The 18,058-nt window shown below is 39.6% G+C and overlaps 1 protein-coding gene across 1 annotated transcript in view; it reads right to left on the bottom strand.

Annotated features, from left to right (window-relative positions):
• Positions 1–8,061: 8,061 nt before the first annotated feature.
• LOC120300024 overlaps positions 8,062–18,058 on the bottom strand; it is a 50,930-nt gene continuing 40,933 nt past the window's right edge. Inside the window, exons 5-6 of the mRNA XM_039325507.1 lie at positions 11,961–12,107; positions 8,062–8,663 (exon numbers count right to left, since the gene is read on the bottom strand). Coding sequence (XP_039181441.1) covers positions 8,349–8,663; positions 11,961–12,107 — 462 coding nt within the window. The 3' untranslated portion in view covers positions 8,062–8,348. The remainder of the gene's footprint in view (positions 8,664–11,960; positions 12,108–18,058) is intronic.

Genomic DNA, 18,058 nt, shown 5'->3' with positions numbered 1-18,058 from the left:
TACCCCACCCATCAGAGGAAAAAAAAACTGGCAAGGAGAGAGAAAAAAATAAGCTCTTAATTTTATCATTCTGGGGCAGTGACAGCCAGATTTTGAAGCACATTTGTTGAAACTAAAAATAAATGTAGGGGGAAAAAATGATGTCACCTTTGACCAAATAGATCTGATTTCACTGCATATCTTCTGGTGCCCCCAGCAATTATTGATCAGCTACACAATGAGCGGCTTTTACTGGCTGTTCCTCACTGTCTCTAATTCTCATCCCAAAGTACCTAATGGGAGCTTTTTGTGAAAAGCAAAATGGGAGGTGATTGGCATAATGTGTACCACAATGCACCTTGGACAGAAAAGTGTGTGTGGGGGGGGGGAACAAATTTCAAAGCACTCTGTGGAAAATAACATGATGTTCTCCAGAAGAGCAACCTGAATGCTGAGATCCACTGTGGGAGATGGTTTTAAGTACATTGCTTGGAGCAGAAAAGGCTCAGCCTTGTCAATATTTGAGTCTTTCCAGTGAAATAAAGAACATTATCTGCCCTTTTAATGAAAGTTGAATGTGCCAGCTTAGCTGTCATCCAGACGAGCTCCCGTGGTTACTACAAATAGTGCAAATTACCCAATTTATTTATTTATTTATTTCGACGTTGTGAACACACTAATTTTTCTCTTCAGCTTCCCCCGCTGATTCAAATTTTCGTCCTGACAAACAACAGCCCTGAGTGACAGCCAAGGTGCCCTTCAACTCTGAACACACACACACAGTGAATTAGTTAATAAAACATCGAGATATATCATTTCCTTGAGTGCACTGCTTTTGTCTCCCCTTTTTTCTGCACTGTCACAAAACATAATGAGAAGAAAAAAAATACAACCTTAGCAACAATTGAAGGGTGCGGGCATGTGTGTATGTGGAATTGTGCACACTTCTTAAATTAGCTCTACTTGCTTTCCCTGTAAAAGTGTCAGAAAGCTGTTCTTTAGCAATGATGGCCACTAAGCTCTGATTCACACCTAAAGGTTTCCCCTGTCCAGTTGTGTCTGACTCTAGGGATCAGTGCTCATCTCCATTTCCTAGCCAAGGGAGCCAGCATTGTCCAAAGATGCTTCTGGGGTCATGTAACCAGCATGGCTATATGCCAAAGGCATGCCGAATACTGTTACCTTCCCACCAAAGTGGTGCTTATTTATCTACTCGCATTTGCATGCTTTCGAACTGCTAGGTAGGCAGGAGCTAGGACAAGAACAGGAGCTCACTCCATTGTGTGGCGCTGGGGTCTCAAACCCGGGCTGTCAGCTTTCCAACTGACAAGCTCAGAATCTTTAACAGCTGAGCCATTGCACCTCCTTGATTCCTATGAGGTTCCTACAAACCTAATTCCTGTGGGGCTGCCATATATTTGGGCTCAGCACGATAAAGCCACAAACTTATGGATGGAAAGGAGGATCAAGCCTCAACATGAGGTTTCCAGACATATTGGGATAAGAGAGCCTTTTACTGTCAGGAGACCCCTGCTTAACTAACAATATGGCATTAGAATATATGGTGCTGATCTCGTTCAGCGTCATCACCAGTGCTTCCTCCTTGGAGGATCTCACCTGATTGCCCACTCCCCCAAAGGAGTCAAGAGAAGTGGTCTAAGAACCACCAAGGAGTTTTTGGTGCGTTCCGTTTCAAGCAATGGTGTGTTCCTTCCTCATAAACCTTGACTGAGTGGAGAGAAGCGACCCAAAAACTGAGTCTAGAACAGTGTTTCTCAACCTTGACAATTTTAAGGCATGTGGACTTCAACTCCCAGAATTCCACAGCCAGCAATGCTGGCTGTGGAATTCTGGGAGTTGAAGTCCAAATGCCTTAAAATTGTCAAGGTTGAGAAACGCTGGTCTAGAAGGAACAGATTATGTTCCCCTGACAAAACCTGATTGTAACATTTACCTCTGTTTCTCTTTGAGGTTGTGTTACCAATATGTGAGCAGATGATGCCCTGCTAATCATAACTATGTCAGATATTGAGGATTCCAAGGCCATGTCCTTCAGAGAAGATTAATCAAGAGTTATGGCCTTCACTATTTGTCCTCTCAAGGACAAGTAAGTAAAAGTCCTAATACAGCCTCCATAACAACAGAAGGAACTTTTTCAAGATAATGTCTGTCTCTATTTATCAGATGGAATGTTACCAGTTTGAGGCATATCAGTATTGTGGACTTAGATTGTGCCACCACACAAGAACCGTGTGATTTGTGGTTCTGAGAAGACAGCTATGCATCTCTTTAACAAGCCTCTCAGCAACTGGACAGAACTACAGTTCCAAGGATTTGTATGTGCAAGATCCATCATCCATGGCAATTAAGCTTACAAAGCTGACATACATGCAGGTGTTGTATAGATGTGCTGCTCACTATCATTCTTCTCTCTTGTATTTCAACCTGGCATTCCATTCTTGTTGGCTGCTAGCTCTGCACTGCCTTCTAATATTATTTTATTTCATTTAAAATATTATATTTTAAACAATATTTAAAAGGAATCTGAAATACAATGTACAATATGCAACTGGAGTTTGCTCTGCATAGTACTGCTTATTTCCAAAAGAGAATTCTGTAATTTACTATAAGTCTACATAGTTGCAACCAATATATCTGATCTACTGAATCTGCTCTTGTTAAATCCCATATATTGTGATTTAAACATATACATATATAAGACAATCATTTTGTTGTTTTAACCACAGCTCATAGCAAATAATATGAAGCCTACATATGGTAGTAGCCAACTATAACTAAAACATATGCAAATCTATTAAAACATAAGTACAGTTAATATCATAATTTATAAATAGACTAAAAATTACCAAAATCTTGATAAACCCATTTCTTTGTTTAGCAGCCACTTGGGTGAAATGTCCCAGCCTCTCCAAAGGCATATTCTATAAGTGACTTATTTTTACCATCTTGATTAGCTGTAGCTCCATTGAAATTCTTAACATAGCTTATAACATGTGACTGCCTTGTTTTCTTTAATGTGTGTCGTAGTTGATCAACAATTTTTATCCCATGCAACAAGGCCTGTTCAGGAATTCAAATGGAGTTATCCAGTAGTTGGATTGTCTCTCACAAATAGAAGAAACAATGTTTGTAGAAATATACAGTATCTTACTTTCATTTACAATGTTTGTAGACCAACCCTGGTTGTGAAATCTGGGTCACATGCAAGAAGATAGAAAAGCAAATTAAAACAAAGCAATACATAAGGCCATGATATCTGCACAATCAATTAGGTCCAGAAGTATTATAGAATAACATTTTAACTGCTTTGATGAATGAAAGAAGGAAGGCTGTTGTATGTCTTTTTGGGTAAAGCACATTCCAGAGTGGGGGGGGCGGGGGAAGAGGGGGGAAGTACTACACAAAAGGCTTTTTCCTAACTCAACTCCCATATATTTCCCATGGTGGCTGGGAACGATGGGAGTGAGAGTTCTGCAGCCACAAGCTTAAATGAAAAGTTATGGTTCTGGATTTTAAAAAAAAACTGATAAGGAAAAAGAAATTAATCCTGGATTATGTACTTGATGAAGACACATGTACAGGTCAAACATACCCACTGCTTTTACTGCATGATCCAGATTGATTGCTCCTTTTGAAGCAAATCTTCCTTGATGTGTTTTTACATTAGTTCTTCTGCTTAGGGGCTTAAGGCTTCTTCCACAGCTTTGCATGCAGTAGTTTCATCAAGTGCAACAATCTCTGGGGAAATTTTGAGATGTTGATTCAGTTTGATTTACAAGACACTTCAATTTAACTTCTGTCTTTTACAAAGATTTGAATCCTAGTGTTGCTTTGATCATTAGTGCCAAGGACTGTCTCAGGGACCCAGATTATAAGTTGTCCTTGTTTGCAAAAGGCTCAGCATGTCTTAGCTTTCCATTTTTAATGTCTGAATTGCCTCTCCCTAGTGTTCTTATCACAGTGGCATAGAGCCACTTGTCTATTTTTTTTTTTTAAAAAAGAAACCTCCGGTTTTAAGAGAAACAATTCAACTGCAAAGCACCTTAGGAGGAAGTGGAAGCTTGATTTTTATCTTACAAAAGTAAAATTTTGTAATAGCATAACATTAGCGTAACATAATAGCATAGCACAATATTACAGGGTTCACATCTTGTCTGTTCTAGAAAATATGGAAGATAGTTTATTTCATTGTAGCACTCTCTAATTTATTCCTCATGGATGATAATGTTCCTCTTTTGATATTTTTGCATCCGTTCAGTTGGGAGGAGCTTTGAAAATTGAAAGGCAGGCCCTCTGAATAATGCAACCAGGAAAGACTTAGACTAGTTCCAGTGTGAATTTTAGTATACACACACTTTACAGATATAAATTAATCCCTGTAAATCTGTATTTGAGAACAATGTAGAAGGTTCCAAGAGCTTTCTTAGCACGATCATCATACCAGAGTCCCCAGATTCTTTGAAAGCAATGATATTTGAATTAATATAAACTAGATATAGCTTAAAACTGTTCATATCTCCAAGGAAGATGAAGAAATAGAGCTTTTATTGACTCATAATCCATAGGCATTAAAAGCAACCCTTTTTTTTGTTTTTATACAGTTTGGGACAAGGAAACAGAAATCAACAACAACAATCAATAACATGATGGTTACCAAGCATCTAGCATACCTTATTAAATCACATTATGCTTGCAAGCCAACTCTAAAACAACTCGTGCTGGAAAGCTCCCATCATTTAAATACTCATTGTTTCAAATCAACAGTTAGCTTAAGTAACATAGGGTCTTATCTTTTAACATCTTTGAAACGGTGTCTAACTAAAAGACAAAATTTAAAACAGACCATTTCTATCTGTATTATTTCTATCTGCATAATATAAAAACCTGAGAATACTACAGGATCCAATCAGGCTCTGTCACCAGGACCAGAGGCTTAGTCTTCCAAACTTTTGGACTCACGCTGGGGCCCATCCTCCAAAAGCTTGGAAGACTAAACCTCTGGTCCCAGTGACAAGAGTCTGATTGGACTCTGAAACATTATCCTGGGACATGTATATTTGCCTACGTTTGCTTGAGAATATAAGAAAGCAGTGGCATAAAGATTACAATGAGTTTGCTTTATAAAATTTAATTAATATCACTTAAACTTCAGGTGGTTTTTTTTTTGAAAAAAATGACAGTATTTTAGTTTGAGGATATTATTAAGCAAACTGTAGAGAATTAATAAACTCATTGAAAGTGTAGATTAAAATTTGTCCTGCAGCTGAGGGGTCAAGTGCTTCCAAATCAATTGATGAATTGATTTATTCCATTGGAATAAATTGGAGGGTGTAATCTTCAACTATTGGCAACAAAGATTCAGATTAAAATCTATTTAAAAGGCCAAGTATTTTATTAAAAGAAAATGGGTTAGACGTAGAACAAGATCTAATGAATATCAAAGAGAAAGGAGTACATGAGCAGCAACCAATAGGAGCCACAGCTAAAGACTTCAACAGATTGTCAATGTATGGAGTAGGGAGGAGAAAATTACAATGTGGAACTTGCTTCTCAAAAAGCAGAGATTATCCATTATTTTAAAAAGTCGAATCAAGATGCAATTTGCTTGGAGGAAACACATATAAGGTCAAAAGATATAAAATATTTGATATATAAGTCTTCAGCAAAGTAATTTATATGAGCAGGTATAAAAAAACATCAAAGGCATTGTTTTCTACATTAAATCACAACTTAAAGCTGCCTAGAATTGCCTCAGTTAGATGGGTGATATAGAAGTTTAATAAATAAATAAGTAAACACAGCTTTTATTGTCACATGAACAAAACAGATACGAAGTAGTAGAAGTAGAGATGCAAGGCATCACATCAACAACTGTTGGACTTTATGTGCCAAATGATATAAAAAGGATTTTTTTTCAACATGTGGAAACTTGTAAAAAGAAGCTAGATGAATTTTTGATATGAATTTGGATAAAGGAAATAGGGATACCAGTGAAGTTGTAATGTGAAGCTATTTTATTGCCTATAATTGGGAATTAAACAGAAAATCCCAGAAAAAAATATAAATTATACTAGATGAAATTAAGAGGAAAGAAAAGGATTTCCAGAAAGCAGCAGAGTCTACTATTTTACATCAAATTAAATTCTTACATCAGCAAACATTGATGTTAATTGTGATAGAACTAGAGACTAAGTTACACAATGTAAAACAGAAAAACTGGCATATAGTTGATTTGTAAATTGAGAAAGGAGAGAGAAAGGAAAATAATATTAAAGATTCAAGAAGACTATATTAACAATGTGATTTTTCAGAAATCTTTTTATGATTTTTATTCAAATTTGTATAAAAACATGAAGTTTGCCTGAAAAAGATTAATGAATATTTGAAAAAAACATAATTTACCCAAACTCTTTCGAGTTCAGAAACAAAATATGAATAGTGCAGTAATAACTTTTGAAAAATCAGAGAGATCAAAATAGGGTGGGGACCAGGCCCTGATGGAGTACCAAATTTATAAGTATTTTGAAGATCATCTTCCACAACCACTTAAATATGTATGAACTCTGTATTACAAGGATCTCTTATGCCAGTATCATGGAAAGAAGTGAACACTGCTTTACTCCCCAAAGAGGGACAGGACTTGACTTTAACTAAAAATTATAGACCAATTTCATTGCTGAATAAGCCGCCCAGAGTTGCTCGATAATAAGATGGGCGGCATATACATTTAATAAAAAACAAAACAAACAACAATGATTATAAAATATTTATAAGAATACTGGCTGACAGGGTAAAGAGGACTTTTATTCAGGAAGATCAGTGTAGATTTTTATCTAAAAGACAGTCAAGAGACAAGATGAGAACTGTTCTGGATGTAGTAGAATATTGCAACAATATAATAAGATGAAGGCAGCATTGATTTTTCTTGATGCAGAGAAGGTTTTTGATAACTTGAATTGGACTTTTATGTTGAAAGTTTGGGAGAATAAAGATTTGGGGAGAATTTTATTCAAGGGATAAATCAATATATACACCACAAAAGGCACATATTATTGTCAATTGTGAGTTAACCAAAACATGTCAAATTCAGAAGGGAACAAGGCAAGGATGCCCTATCTCACCTCTACTTTTTATTTTAGTCTTAGAAATTTTGTCTGGAGGCATTAAACAGGATGAGAAGATAACAAGATTGAAAATTTGAAAAGAGACTTATAAATTGAGAGGTTTTGCCTACGACCTAATTCTCATTTTGCCAAGAACCTCAGAATGGTATTTTTCTTCTTCTTGTGCCATATCCGTTATCGGACGTTGGCAATTATGTTGGCGATCCTGTTTTTATCAGCAGACGCACGAAAAAGTGCTGAGTTTTGTTCAAACCAGTCCCTCAGAATGGTATAGAACATTTAATAAACAAATTGAAACATTTTGGAGCATTAGATGGATTTAAATTAAACAAGCAAAAAACAAAGATGCTTAAAAATATCAAGAGATTCTGATGAAAAAGATGGCTTTCAATATTGAGAATATTGCATGTAGTCATCACGACCAGGCCATCTTCATTCACATATATTATATCCTTCTCTTGTCTCTTGTTTGACACACCCACACAGAATTCCTTATATATTCCAAGTTCCAATATTCCATATAATTAATTATCATCCAATGGCTCCTTTGATGTTCTTCTATTGGCTATCATAGATTTAAAATGCAAACGTTTTATACCAACTAACCAACCATAGTTATACCTGTATAACATGCAGCATTTCTGCTAAAATTTGTATTCTACAAGATTGGCCCCAAGTGATACTATTCTCTGCAATTTAGCTTACTAATCTACAGACTACTTTAAAAGCCCATATCTTACCACTTGGGAAGTCTATGCAGGTCTATTGACACACACTCGGGAATCACACTCAGTGATTCTCACATTTAATATTTTAAATATTTAATATTCCTTTAATATTCCCAAGTCTATAAATAAAAAATAAACATATTAGCTAGAATGAATATTTGATTTTATAACCAGCATTCTTGGGTTCTGTATGCTTCCTTCCTAATACTGCAAATGTCAATTCAGCAGATGAATTTATCATTCCTAATAAAACATCTGGCTTTATTCTGATGGTACATGCAAGTGATTAAATTGGCTTCTGCTTAGCCCACCAGAGGGGCCATAGCAGTTGTTTCAATTATTGTTTTGCATTGGAGATTCAATGTAGAGCAGCAGCATTCTTCTCTGGATCACTGACATATCTGTGCAGTTCTCAGCTCCAGAATGTCTAAAAGTTCCTGGACCATCCCCAAACCAGACCTATTTGGGTTAAATTAATTGAGCTTTTTAACAATTTTTAGAATTTTCCCCACTTGAGCGATATTGATGCAGGGACAGTGGGGACCCTCGGAAGATGGCAACCGGAGATCTTCTTATTTTCAGAGAACCGGGATCTTGACATCTTAACTAACAGAGGCAAGGTGGACTTTTTGGTTGGACCAAATGGTTTCTTTCTATCACCGGGGTAAGACTTTTTTGCAGATTCTTCATCCAGTTCTGGGAAAGTCAGCTGAATCGTTTTCAGCTCTGACTCATTGGTGCAAACTATGCCCCTGTTCATCATCCGTGGTGTCATGGGCAGATTGCTGGGGAAGGTTAGAGTTTCCATTTCCTAGAATAAATATAGAAAGGATCACCTAGATCATCCATAAAAGACACCATGTTAAGAATCTAGTAGTATTATAATTTTTCTTGAAAAAAATGCTTAAAATCTGCCACCTCCCAATTAGAGATTAAATTACAGGTAGTCCTTTACTTACAACCATTCCTTTAGTGACCATTTGACGTTACAATGGCACTGAAAAAAGTAACTTATGATTGTTTTTTACACATATGACCATCACAGCTTCACTGTGGTCATTTTTTTTAGCATTAGATCCTCCCATGCTATGTAGCATTTGGGCAGCAAGAGATCTCCAGTATTTTGAGTTTTGAATAAGTATTTCACTATCTTCCCATGTGATATTTAAAACATTCTTCTCTGTGTATTTCGAGGGTGCCCTCTTGGTTGTTTGAGATTGGAGGGGCGTGTTTCCATCTCATTGTCAGCTTGGGGATTTGATTGTTCTCCAAATGGAGAATGTGACCTGCAAGTTGGAGTCTTCAGCATGTGACAAGGTTATGTAATTTGCAGGAGAAACTCATTTGGAGCACTTCTTCACGTAGAGGCAAACAAAGTCATTACCAAAAGCCAACATGGGTTTATCAAAAACAGATCATGCCAGACAAATCTTATTGAATTCTTTGACTAGGTGACAAAATTAGTGGATCAGAGGAATGCTGTGAATATAATTTACTTGGACTTTAGTAAGGCATTTGATAAAGTAGACCTCAACCTACTACTTGATAAGATAGAAAAATGTGAGTTAGACAGCATCACCACCAGATGGATTCGTAGCTGGCTGACCGGCCGTACTCAGCATGTGGTTCTCAATGGAACTGCATCTACATGGAGGGAAGTGTGTAGTGGGGTGCCCCAGGGCTCTGTTCTGGGCCCAGTGCTCTTCAACATCTTCATCAATGAATTGGATGAGGGGATAGATGGGGAACTCATCGAATTTGCAGACGACATCAAACTGGCAGGAATAACCAACACTCCAGAACATAGGCTTAAGATACAGAAGGATCTTGACAGACTTGAAAATTGGGCACTATCTAACAAAATGAAATTCAATGGTAAAAAAAGGAAGGTTCTACATTTAGGCAAAAAACCCCAAATGCACAGGTATAGTATAGGTGGTACCTTGCTCAATAGTAGTAACTGTGAGAGGGGTCTTGGGGTCCTACTGGACAATCACTTAAATATGAGCCAGCAGCATGCTGCAGCTGCCAAAAAAGCCAACACAGTGCTAGGCTGCATTAACAGAGGGATATAATCAAGATCACGTGATTTACAATGCCTTGGTAAGGCCACACTTGGAATACTGCATCCAGTTTTGGTCACCACGATGTAAAAAAGATGTTGAGACTCTAGAAAGAGTACAGAGAAGAACAACAAAGATGATTAGGGGACTGGAGGCTAAAACATATAAGGAATGGTTGCTGGAATTGAGTATGTCTAGTTTAATGAAGAGAAGGACGAGGGGGGACATGATAGCAGTGTTCCAATATCTCAGGGGCTGCCACAAAGAAGAGGGAGTCAAGCTATTCTCTAAAGCACCTGAAGGCAGGACAAGAAGCAATGGATGGAAACTAATCAAGGAAAGAAGCAACCTAGTACTAAGGAGAAATTTCCTGACAGTTAGAACAATTAATCAGTGGAACAACCTGCCTCTAGAAGCGGTGAATGCTCCAACACTGGAAGTTTTTAAGAAGAAACTGGACAGCCATTTGTTGGACTAGATGACCTCTAAGGTCCCTTCCAACTCTATTATTATTACTATTACTATTATTATTATAATATGGTTAAAATAGCAACTCTTTAGGATCCAGTAAAGGGAACTTTCTTGGAAGACGTCAAGTCTCTTGTTAATACTCGCTGATGCCTTCCTCATCTCACTGGCATAAATGGCTGTTGGGATCACTATATAGGGGGGAGAAAATGGAATTTAAGTTTCAATGACGATAAGACTAGATTTTATTTATACTATAGAAAGCAGGTGTTGACATTCCAATGCGGCACTTGGCGTTCATCTCTGCATCTCCATTTTGGGTGATTACACTACCCAAATAAGCAAACCTTTTTCCGTCCTCAAGTCGCTGTGATACGAGTGTGATTTCCCATATCTGTGTGGCACAGCTCACATATGTGATCTTTGATTTCTTGGCACTTATCCAGAGGCCATTTTGAGGTTGTGATCCTGTGATCAAAATTGGGATGCTTGGCAATGATGATTATAGTCTCCCAGGGTCATTTGATCACCTTTTGTGACATTCTGACAAGCAGAGTCAATGCAGAAGCCAGGTTCACCTAACAATTGTGTTACTAATTTAACAAGTGCAGTGATTCACTTAACAACAGTGGCAAGAATGGTCGTAAAATGGGGCAAAACTCACTTAACAATTCTCTTGCTTAGCAATAGAAATGTTGGGTTCAGTTGTGGCCATACAGGGCTACCTGTAATTGCATGAATATAATTAACTGGAATGCCATATTGTGTTTTTTATTATGTAAACAAGCCAAGAAGCTTATTTTTCTTTTAAAATGCATACACTAGCTCTTGGGAAGTGATTTATATTAAAACCCCAATAGGCAAAGAAAAAAAAACCCAGTTAAATGTTCCCTTCCTTCCTCTTTTCATTACCCCACAGCTGCTGAGTTTTCTCGAAGGCCGTTCTTTACAACAAAATAAAACAAGTACATGCATTGCACTTGTGCTCCCAAGAAGTCTACTCAGATCTTAAATTTACAATAAGATTGTGTGCATGAGAAAGGCAGAGGAGAGGAATCATTACAAGCAAATGTAATTTCACATCTATTGGGAGTGAACTCAAACATTCAGCAGTTGATTCATTAGTGCAAATGTGTGCAAAGAACAGTCTCTTCTGTGTATTGTTAGGGTGGAATTTTCCAGTTTTATGGAACCGGAACTGTAATTTAGTGTGAGTTTGCAGATACAATATTATCTTGTTTTCACAACTATATCTGATGAAGGCCTTGAACTACAACGTAATTCTGGTATCCTGGAAACTAGTGAGCTTCTAGCCAGTTAGCTATTTCTTAACAAACACTTTGTTTAGTGTGGGTTTGATTTGGTGTAACATCCTAAATAACTCTGGTTCATATTTTATCATAAGCATAATGTAAAGGTGGAAATGCATCAGTTCTTGGTTATTAAATGACCACGCATGTACTTTAATTACATTAATATGTAAGCTCAAACAGAAGGGCATACAAAGGAAAATTGAATTAAAAAACCTGTTGCATAGATGCTACGAGCATTAGGTTGCCTGCCCATGTTTTACTCACAGTTGTAGTCAGTGCATGAAAAGGTGTACAAGCTGTTCCAAACTGATAAACTTTCTTGGTGTTAATTTCTCCAAAGACATGCCGGCGGACTTTTCGTCTTGCTATTCGTTTCAGGAACCCTTCTTCCAGATCGTGTTTGAAAATACTCTGTGTGTGGAAATTAAACACATATGGAAAGGTGATAAAAGTTGTATTCTGTTTAGCAAGTAGCTTCCAAGTGCCAGTAACTGAAGGACACCTACATTATAAATGAAGCAGGAGGAGGGTGACCAAATTATAAGGTAGTCTGAAGGACAGTCAAGTAGTCCTGTTAAAATGTACCTGGCTACCTTAGGCAGCAGATGCTGAGGGATGGGGACAAAGAGAGCAAGATGTGATAAAACCCAAACTAGCCTTCGGAATTCCGGTAGGGTAAAGAAGGAAAGAAAGTTCAATTGCCCATCCAGTAAATGCAAGGAGTATTTTGTCTCTTACTTCAGATAGCAGACATCTTAGGTGGATTCTGGTGGATAGTCCCATATTACAATTACAGTGGATCAAATGCCACTTTCAAGTGCTTTTGTACATAAAGATGGATATTATCCGTTCTACCTTCTCAGAAGAGTCTCACTTAAATCCATGTGTAGACCTGTTCTTTGGATTCCCACATTGTATACTTAGATAGGATCTCTTATTTATTTACTGAGCATATGGCATAGAGTACATGGAAAGCAATAGTAAAAATAAATAAATGGAGCACATAACACTATGATATGCGTATGATGGAAGCATCTAGTCAATGTTGTAAGGTATGAGGAATTCAAGAAGTTATACATAAGTTATAGGTTACATTTTGAAATACGTTGGTTCGTGAGAAAAGAATAAGTGTTCACCTATCAATATTTAGGCCATTTATCCTATTAAGTGCAGTATTTGTTGCTTGGAGAAACTCTGCTTTTCCTCCCGTATAAGCTCTCAAATGGCAGCTAGTAACTGTATGATCCAGTGTCTGATGAGGAGAACCACAGTGACCACACCACCAGGGAGATACTCTGCCCCATTGAGAGACTCTTGACAAATGCCAAGCAAGGCTCAAATCCTAGATATAGCAAGGACAGGGAGTTGTTTTGGACTTGAAAAAGGGTACAACAGGTATTCAGGGACATAAGCATGTCTGATCACTAGATTTTGTAGAAAAGTTAATGAAGCCATTACGAAAGAATTCCAGCCATTCTTCTTCTTCAAAGCAAGTCCCCTTTGTGGTGTAGTCAAGATTTATATTCTTGCATTCCACTCATGCAGTATAACTGGCTTAAAGCTATTAAGTCCTATTTAAGTATCATTATATATATGAGCACACTATATGTACTTGCCATACTGTAACCATTTTAATTGTTATATAAGTATATGCACATGCTCCCTTGTCATTTAGCCCTTTGCTCTGATGATGTTAACAGCTTGTTGATGAAAGCTGAGCAATAAAGAAGGCTTTTTTCTTATATCCTGGAGCTTATCATTTCATTTTGCTGACTTTAAATGTCCACACCTGGGATTCCAATATTTAACTTATTATCGTTTGGCCCCATATATGCAATCTTTGGATCAAACAGTTAATAAAAAAACCTTCCTCATTTGAATCTTTTTAATAATCAATGTTGGCATCAGAGTCCCTTAATTCTGATGTGAATTTTAACTTACAGTTGGATTTGGCCTGAGTTTAGGGAAAATAATAAAAATGGATGTTTAGCTCCATGTGATATAATATGCAATAAAGTTTTTTTGCTGAGCATGATATTTATTTATTTGAACAACTTATATGATCACCCAACTTATTGGAACTCTGGATGGCGAATATATATATATATATATATATATATATATATATATATATATATATATATATATGTTGAGAGAAGTAGTCGAACACTGGGATAAATAAAAAAAACAACTGTTTAATAAACTAATAACTGTTTGATAAACTTAGCTTTCATCAGCTAACTGCCAACGTCATCAGAGTGGAATGCTGGAGGTTTGAAAGCCTGCTCATAAGACTGGCAGTTTATGTGCTCTGCTCATAGAACGCATCACTGGTCTGCCCACCCCAGCTGACCGTATTACTTCTAATAGTCTTGCATCCGTCTGTATATTTGTATATTTGTAAGTTCAGGGATCACTGCCTCTCTTATTGCTGCTCTCTTTGCCTACTTTGGGGGTATCTGGGTACACTTTCCCTTCTCCAATTTGAAGGGAGGATTGATAAGAATGGATGACAGAAGGCAGAAATGGTATATAGAACGGCAGGTCAGGAGAGGAGAAAAACCAGAGGAGGGAGATGGGATAGGAATGATAATGGAACGCAAAAACGGCAGGCAGACCAGCAGATCAACAAGGAGAATAAAAAGGGAAAACCCTATGGCAGGACTCTTGTAATACCGGATCGGAAGGGGTACCCCGCAATGAGTAGGAAAGAGCGATTGGAGAGTATATCAGTAACAACAGTACAGGGAGGAGGAGGCTGGACAAGGATGACAGAGCAGAAAAATGCAAAATTGGAGTGCAATAAAGAGAGGGCGGGGCAACTAAGGCAGTTACAGGCAATCAGGAAGAGTGGCCCTGTCATGCGAGCAATGAGCAAGCAGTTAGATCGGCAAGGGGATAAAAAGAACTTCCCCACCCCCTGAGCCTCACTCTGAGGATGCTGGCAGAGGACCAGCGAAAGCTAAGCTGTTTTTAACTTTGTATATAACTGTTTTTATTGTTTTAAATATTGTTTTAACAATAAATAACTAGATTATACTCTTCCCGGAGATGAAATGCTTCCTGGGTCTTGCTTAGATCTGTGCTGGGCTTGGGAAGGGGTAATCCATCATCTTGGACCTTCTCTACCTCTTGGCAGCTTCTGATATCATCAGATTGTAGTATCTTTCTGGAATAACTCAACTTGAATTCTGATGCTTCCTCACCCTTCTCTGCCTTTCAGCCCCTCCCTTTCCAGATCAGGAAATGAACTCTACAGGAAAACTAAAACTCTTTTGGTGGAGATTGGTCATAATAACAGAATCTTGTGAGTCTAATTGTAGCTTTTACCCCTTCTTATATTTCAATGAATTAGGGAAGCATCTACCTGACCCCCTTCCAAAATTATCTCATTTTTTTGGGACTGGAAAAAAAACTTTAGTCCCCTCCCCTTTTCCTAGGTAATGGTTCCTGCGTATTTTCATTAAGGTCATTTTCTTTACTTTCTATATTAGTGGCAATAAAAATGGCATTTCTGCCTGTGATTTAAATGGCTAATGCATTTTCTAGGTCTCCAGGGCTGGCTGGAGGAATTCAAAAAGAAAAACTGTGTAATTGTGCTGAAATAATCAAAATCGCTCTGTTATGTCCCGAGCCTTGCAAACGGCTCAGGGCATTTGCAGGCGGTCCCGGGCAGGTGCAAAGCTGCCCGGGACCAGACAGGCTGTCGCCAGCGCCGTGCGCATGCGCGGGTGCTGGCGCGGGAAAAGTATCGCATTGACCCGGGAAATGCCTATATAAGAAGCTGGGAGGTTTTGGGAGCTGCTGAAGCCATCTACTTGTGAGCTGAACACAGAATAAAGAAAACTGAGAACTACAACTGCTTCTCGTGTCTGCTTTTCGCCAAGGATTCAACACTGGCGACGAGGATGGGATGCCTTACATCACCTGGAAAGGAAGAAGTGTAAGCTTACTCAAGTGAGTCCTGAGCGGCGGAACGGCATTGACTCGGCAGCTACTCGCCAATCCAGTGCGCATTCGGGGGTAGGCTGGCTGATAGACCCGTCTCCTGAAGATGGCAAAGGTTGGAAGGCTTTCGGAGTTCGACGTCTCACATCCAGAGCGGTGGGAGTCCTACGTAGCCAGGGTGGAGAACTACTTCAAGGCAAACCAAGTGAGGGAAGAGAGCTTGAAGGCTGCCACCCTGCTTTGTGTTTGCGGTCAAGACGCCTTCGAAATCGCAGAAAACCTTGCAGCACCTGTTCCAGTAGAGTCTGTTAGCTACGCAGATCTAAAGAAGCTACTGAAGGAGCACTTCCAGCCTAAGATGTCCGTCATCGCATGGCGCCACACCTTCGAGCAGAGGGATCAACGATCCAGAGAGTCGGCCAAAGAATACATCGCCGCATTGAGGAAGGCCGCCAAGCACTGCGAGTTCAAGGACCTCGAAGAACGACTGAGGGACCGATTCGTGTGCGGCTTAAGGCATCGAGATCTACAACCGAGGCTTTTCGCCAAAAAAGAACTGTCCTTCCAAGATGCCTTAAGAGAAGTCACTGCAGAAGAAGCAGCAGGCGGCACCGTCAAGAACATGCGGCCGATCAGAAACAGTCCAGAAGTTGCATCCGTGCACCAGGAAGACGTCCAAGGAAACTCCGAGGAGGATCCGGACGAGGAAGTCGACCGTCTCCACCCCACGAAGGAAGGAAATCAGAAGGGAAGCTCTTCAGCTCCACTCAAGTGCATCGGCTGTGGAGGTCGCCACAGGAGAACCGACTGCAAGTTCCGCTCCGCTACCTGCCGGGCATGCGGCAAACAAGGACACATTGCAGCTGTGTGTCTGGGCCGACGAAAGGTACAACCTCAGGAAGAACTGCGCCTGAAAGGTACCAGGGTCCCCAGCCAGAATAGGGTGGGGTTTTGCGCTTCGCGAAGAAGCATCCTCAGGACAGGCACACACAAGCCCATTAAGAAAAAGCTGTCACTCAAGGTGAAGCTACAAGGGGTTCCATTAACTATGGAACTAGACACAGGGTCTGCCCTTTCAATCATCTCCTTGCATACATTTAGGAAGATTTGTTCCGGTAGTGGAACTCAGGCCAATTTAAGGCCTTCTGACATTGTGTTAACAGATTTTCAAAATTCAAGAGTGTGTGTTAAGGGGGAGGCCACCCTTAACGTGCAATACAAGAATTTTGAAGGTCCACTAGACTTATTAGTAGTAGGGGTGAACGAACGAGTCTCATAGGACTCGATTGGTTTGAGGCCCTGGGGATACACGTCACAGGACTCAATAGCTTACAAACACTCGAACTACAGTAAGTCTGCAAAGAATTTGCAGATGTTTTCAGCCCCCAGCTGGGCACATTCAAAGGACCCCCTGTGTCGCTAAAGCTAGACCCCACTGTCACTCCCATTAGAATTAAAGCAAGAAGGGTCCCTTTTGCTTTAAAGAGTAAAATTGACACTGAGCTGGATAAACTGATCCAACAAGGAATTCTAGAACCTGTTGACTCCAGTCCCTGGGAGACCCCCATTGTCATGCCTCTCAAGGCAAATGGGGACATTCGCATCTGTGCTGATTACAAATGCACTCTGAATAAGGCAGTGCAGCAACATGCCTATCCTGTTCCCGTGGTCAGTCATAGCCTGGCCTCCCTCAAGGGGGGGCGTGTTTTTGCAAAGCTTGACCTAGCTCAGGCATATCAACAGCTGCCTGTTGATGATGCTGCTGCTATAGCTCAGACTATTGTGACCCACAGAGGGGCCTTCAAGGTAAAGAGGCTACAATTTGGAGTAAATGTCGCTCCTGGGATTTTCCAAAGCGTAATGGAAAACACACTACGGGGTATACCAGGGGTTTGCCCCTACTGTGATGATGTCTTAATTGCAGGAGACTCCACACACATTCTAGCTGAAAGGCTAAGGGCTGTTCTGTTAAGATTCAGGAAGTCAGGCCTCAAGCTCAAAAAAGACAAATGCAAGATTGGGGTGCCTTCTACTGAATTTCTGGGGTTCAAAATTGACGCTGCTGGAATTCACCCTGCTGAATCCAAACTAACTGCTATTTTAGAAGCACCTAGGCCAAAGTCTAAGGCTGAACTTCAGGCCTTCCTGGGCCTCCTGAATTTCTACAATTCCTTCCTTCCACATAAAGCCAGTGTGGCTGAGCCTCTTCACAGGCTACTAGACAAGCAAGCAGTGTGGCAGTGGTCACAAACGCATGAGGCTTGTTTTAACAAAGTCAAGGCCTTGCTCACTTCTAACAGTGTACTAGCACATTTCAACGAGTCCCTTCCTGTGTGCATCGCTTGTGATGCGTCCCCTTACGGGGTAGGAGCTGTCCTGAGTCACCTCAGGTCTGATGGAACTCAGGTTCATGT

This window comes from Crotalus tigris, unplaced genomic scaffold (assembly GCF_016545835.1).
Source record: "Crotalus tigris isolate CLP2741 ecotype Arizona unplaced genomic scaffold, ASM1654583v1 scf7180000024337.5909745, whole genome shotgun sequence".
Classification (NCBI taxonomy): Eukaryota; Metazoa; Chordata; class Lepidosauria; order Squamata; family Viperidae; genus Crotalus; species Crotalus tigris.
Note: the sequence above shows the minus strand (reverse complement) of the source record. Positions and strands in the feature narration are given on the sequence as shown.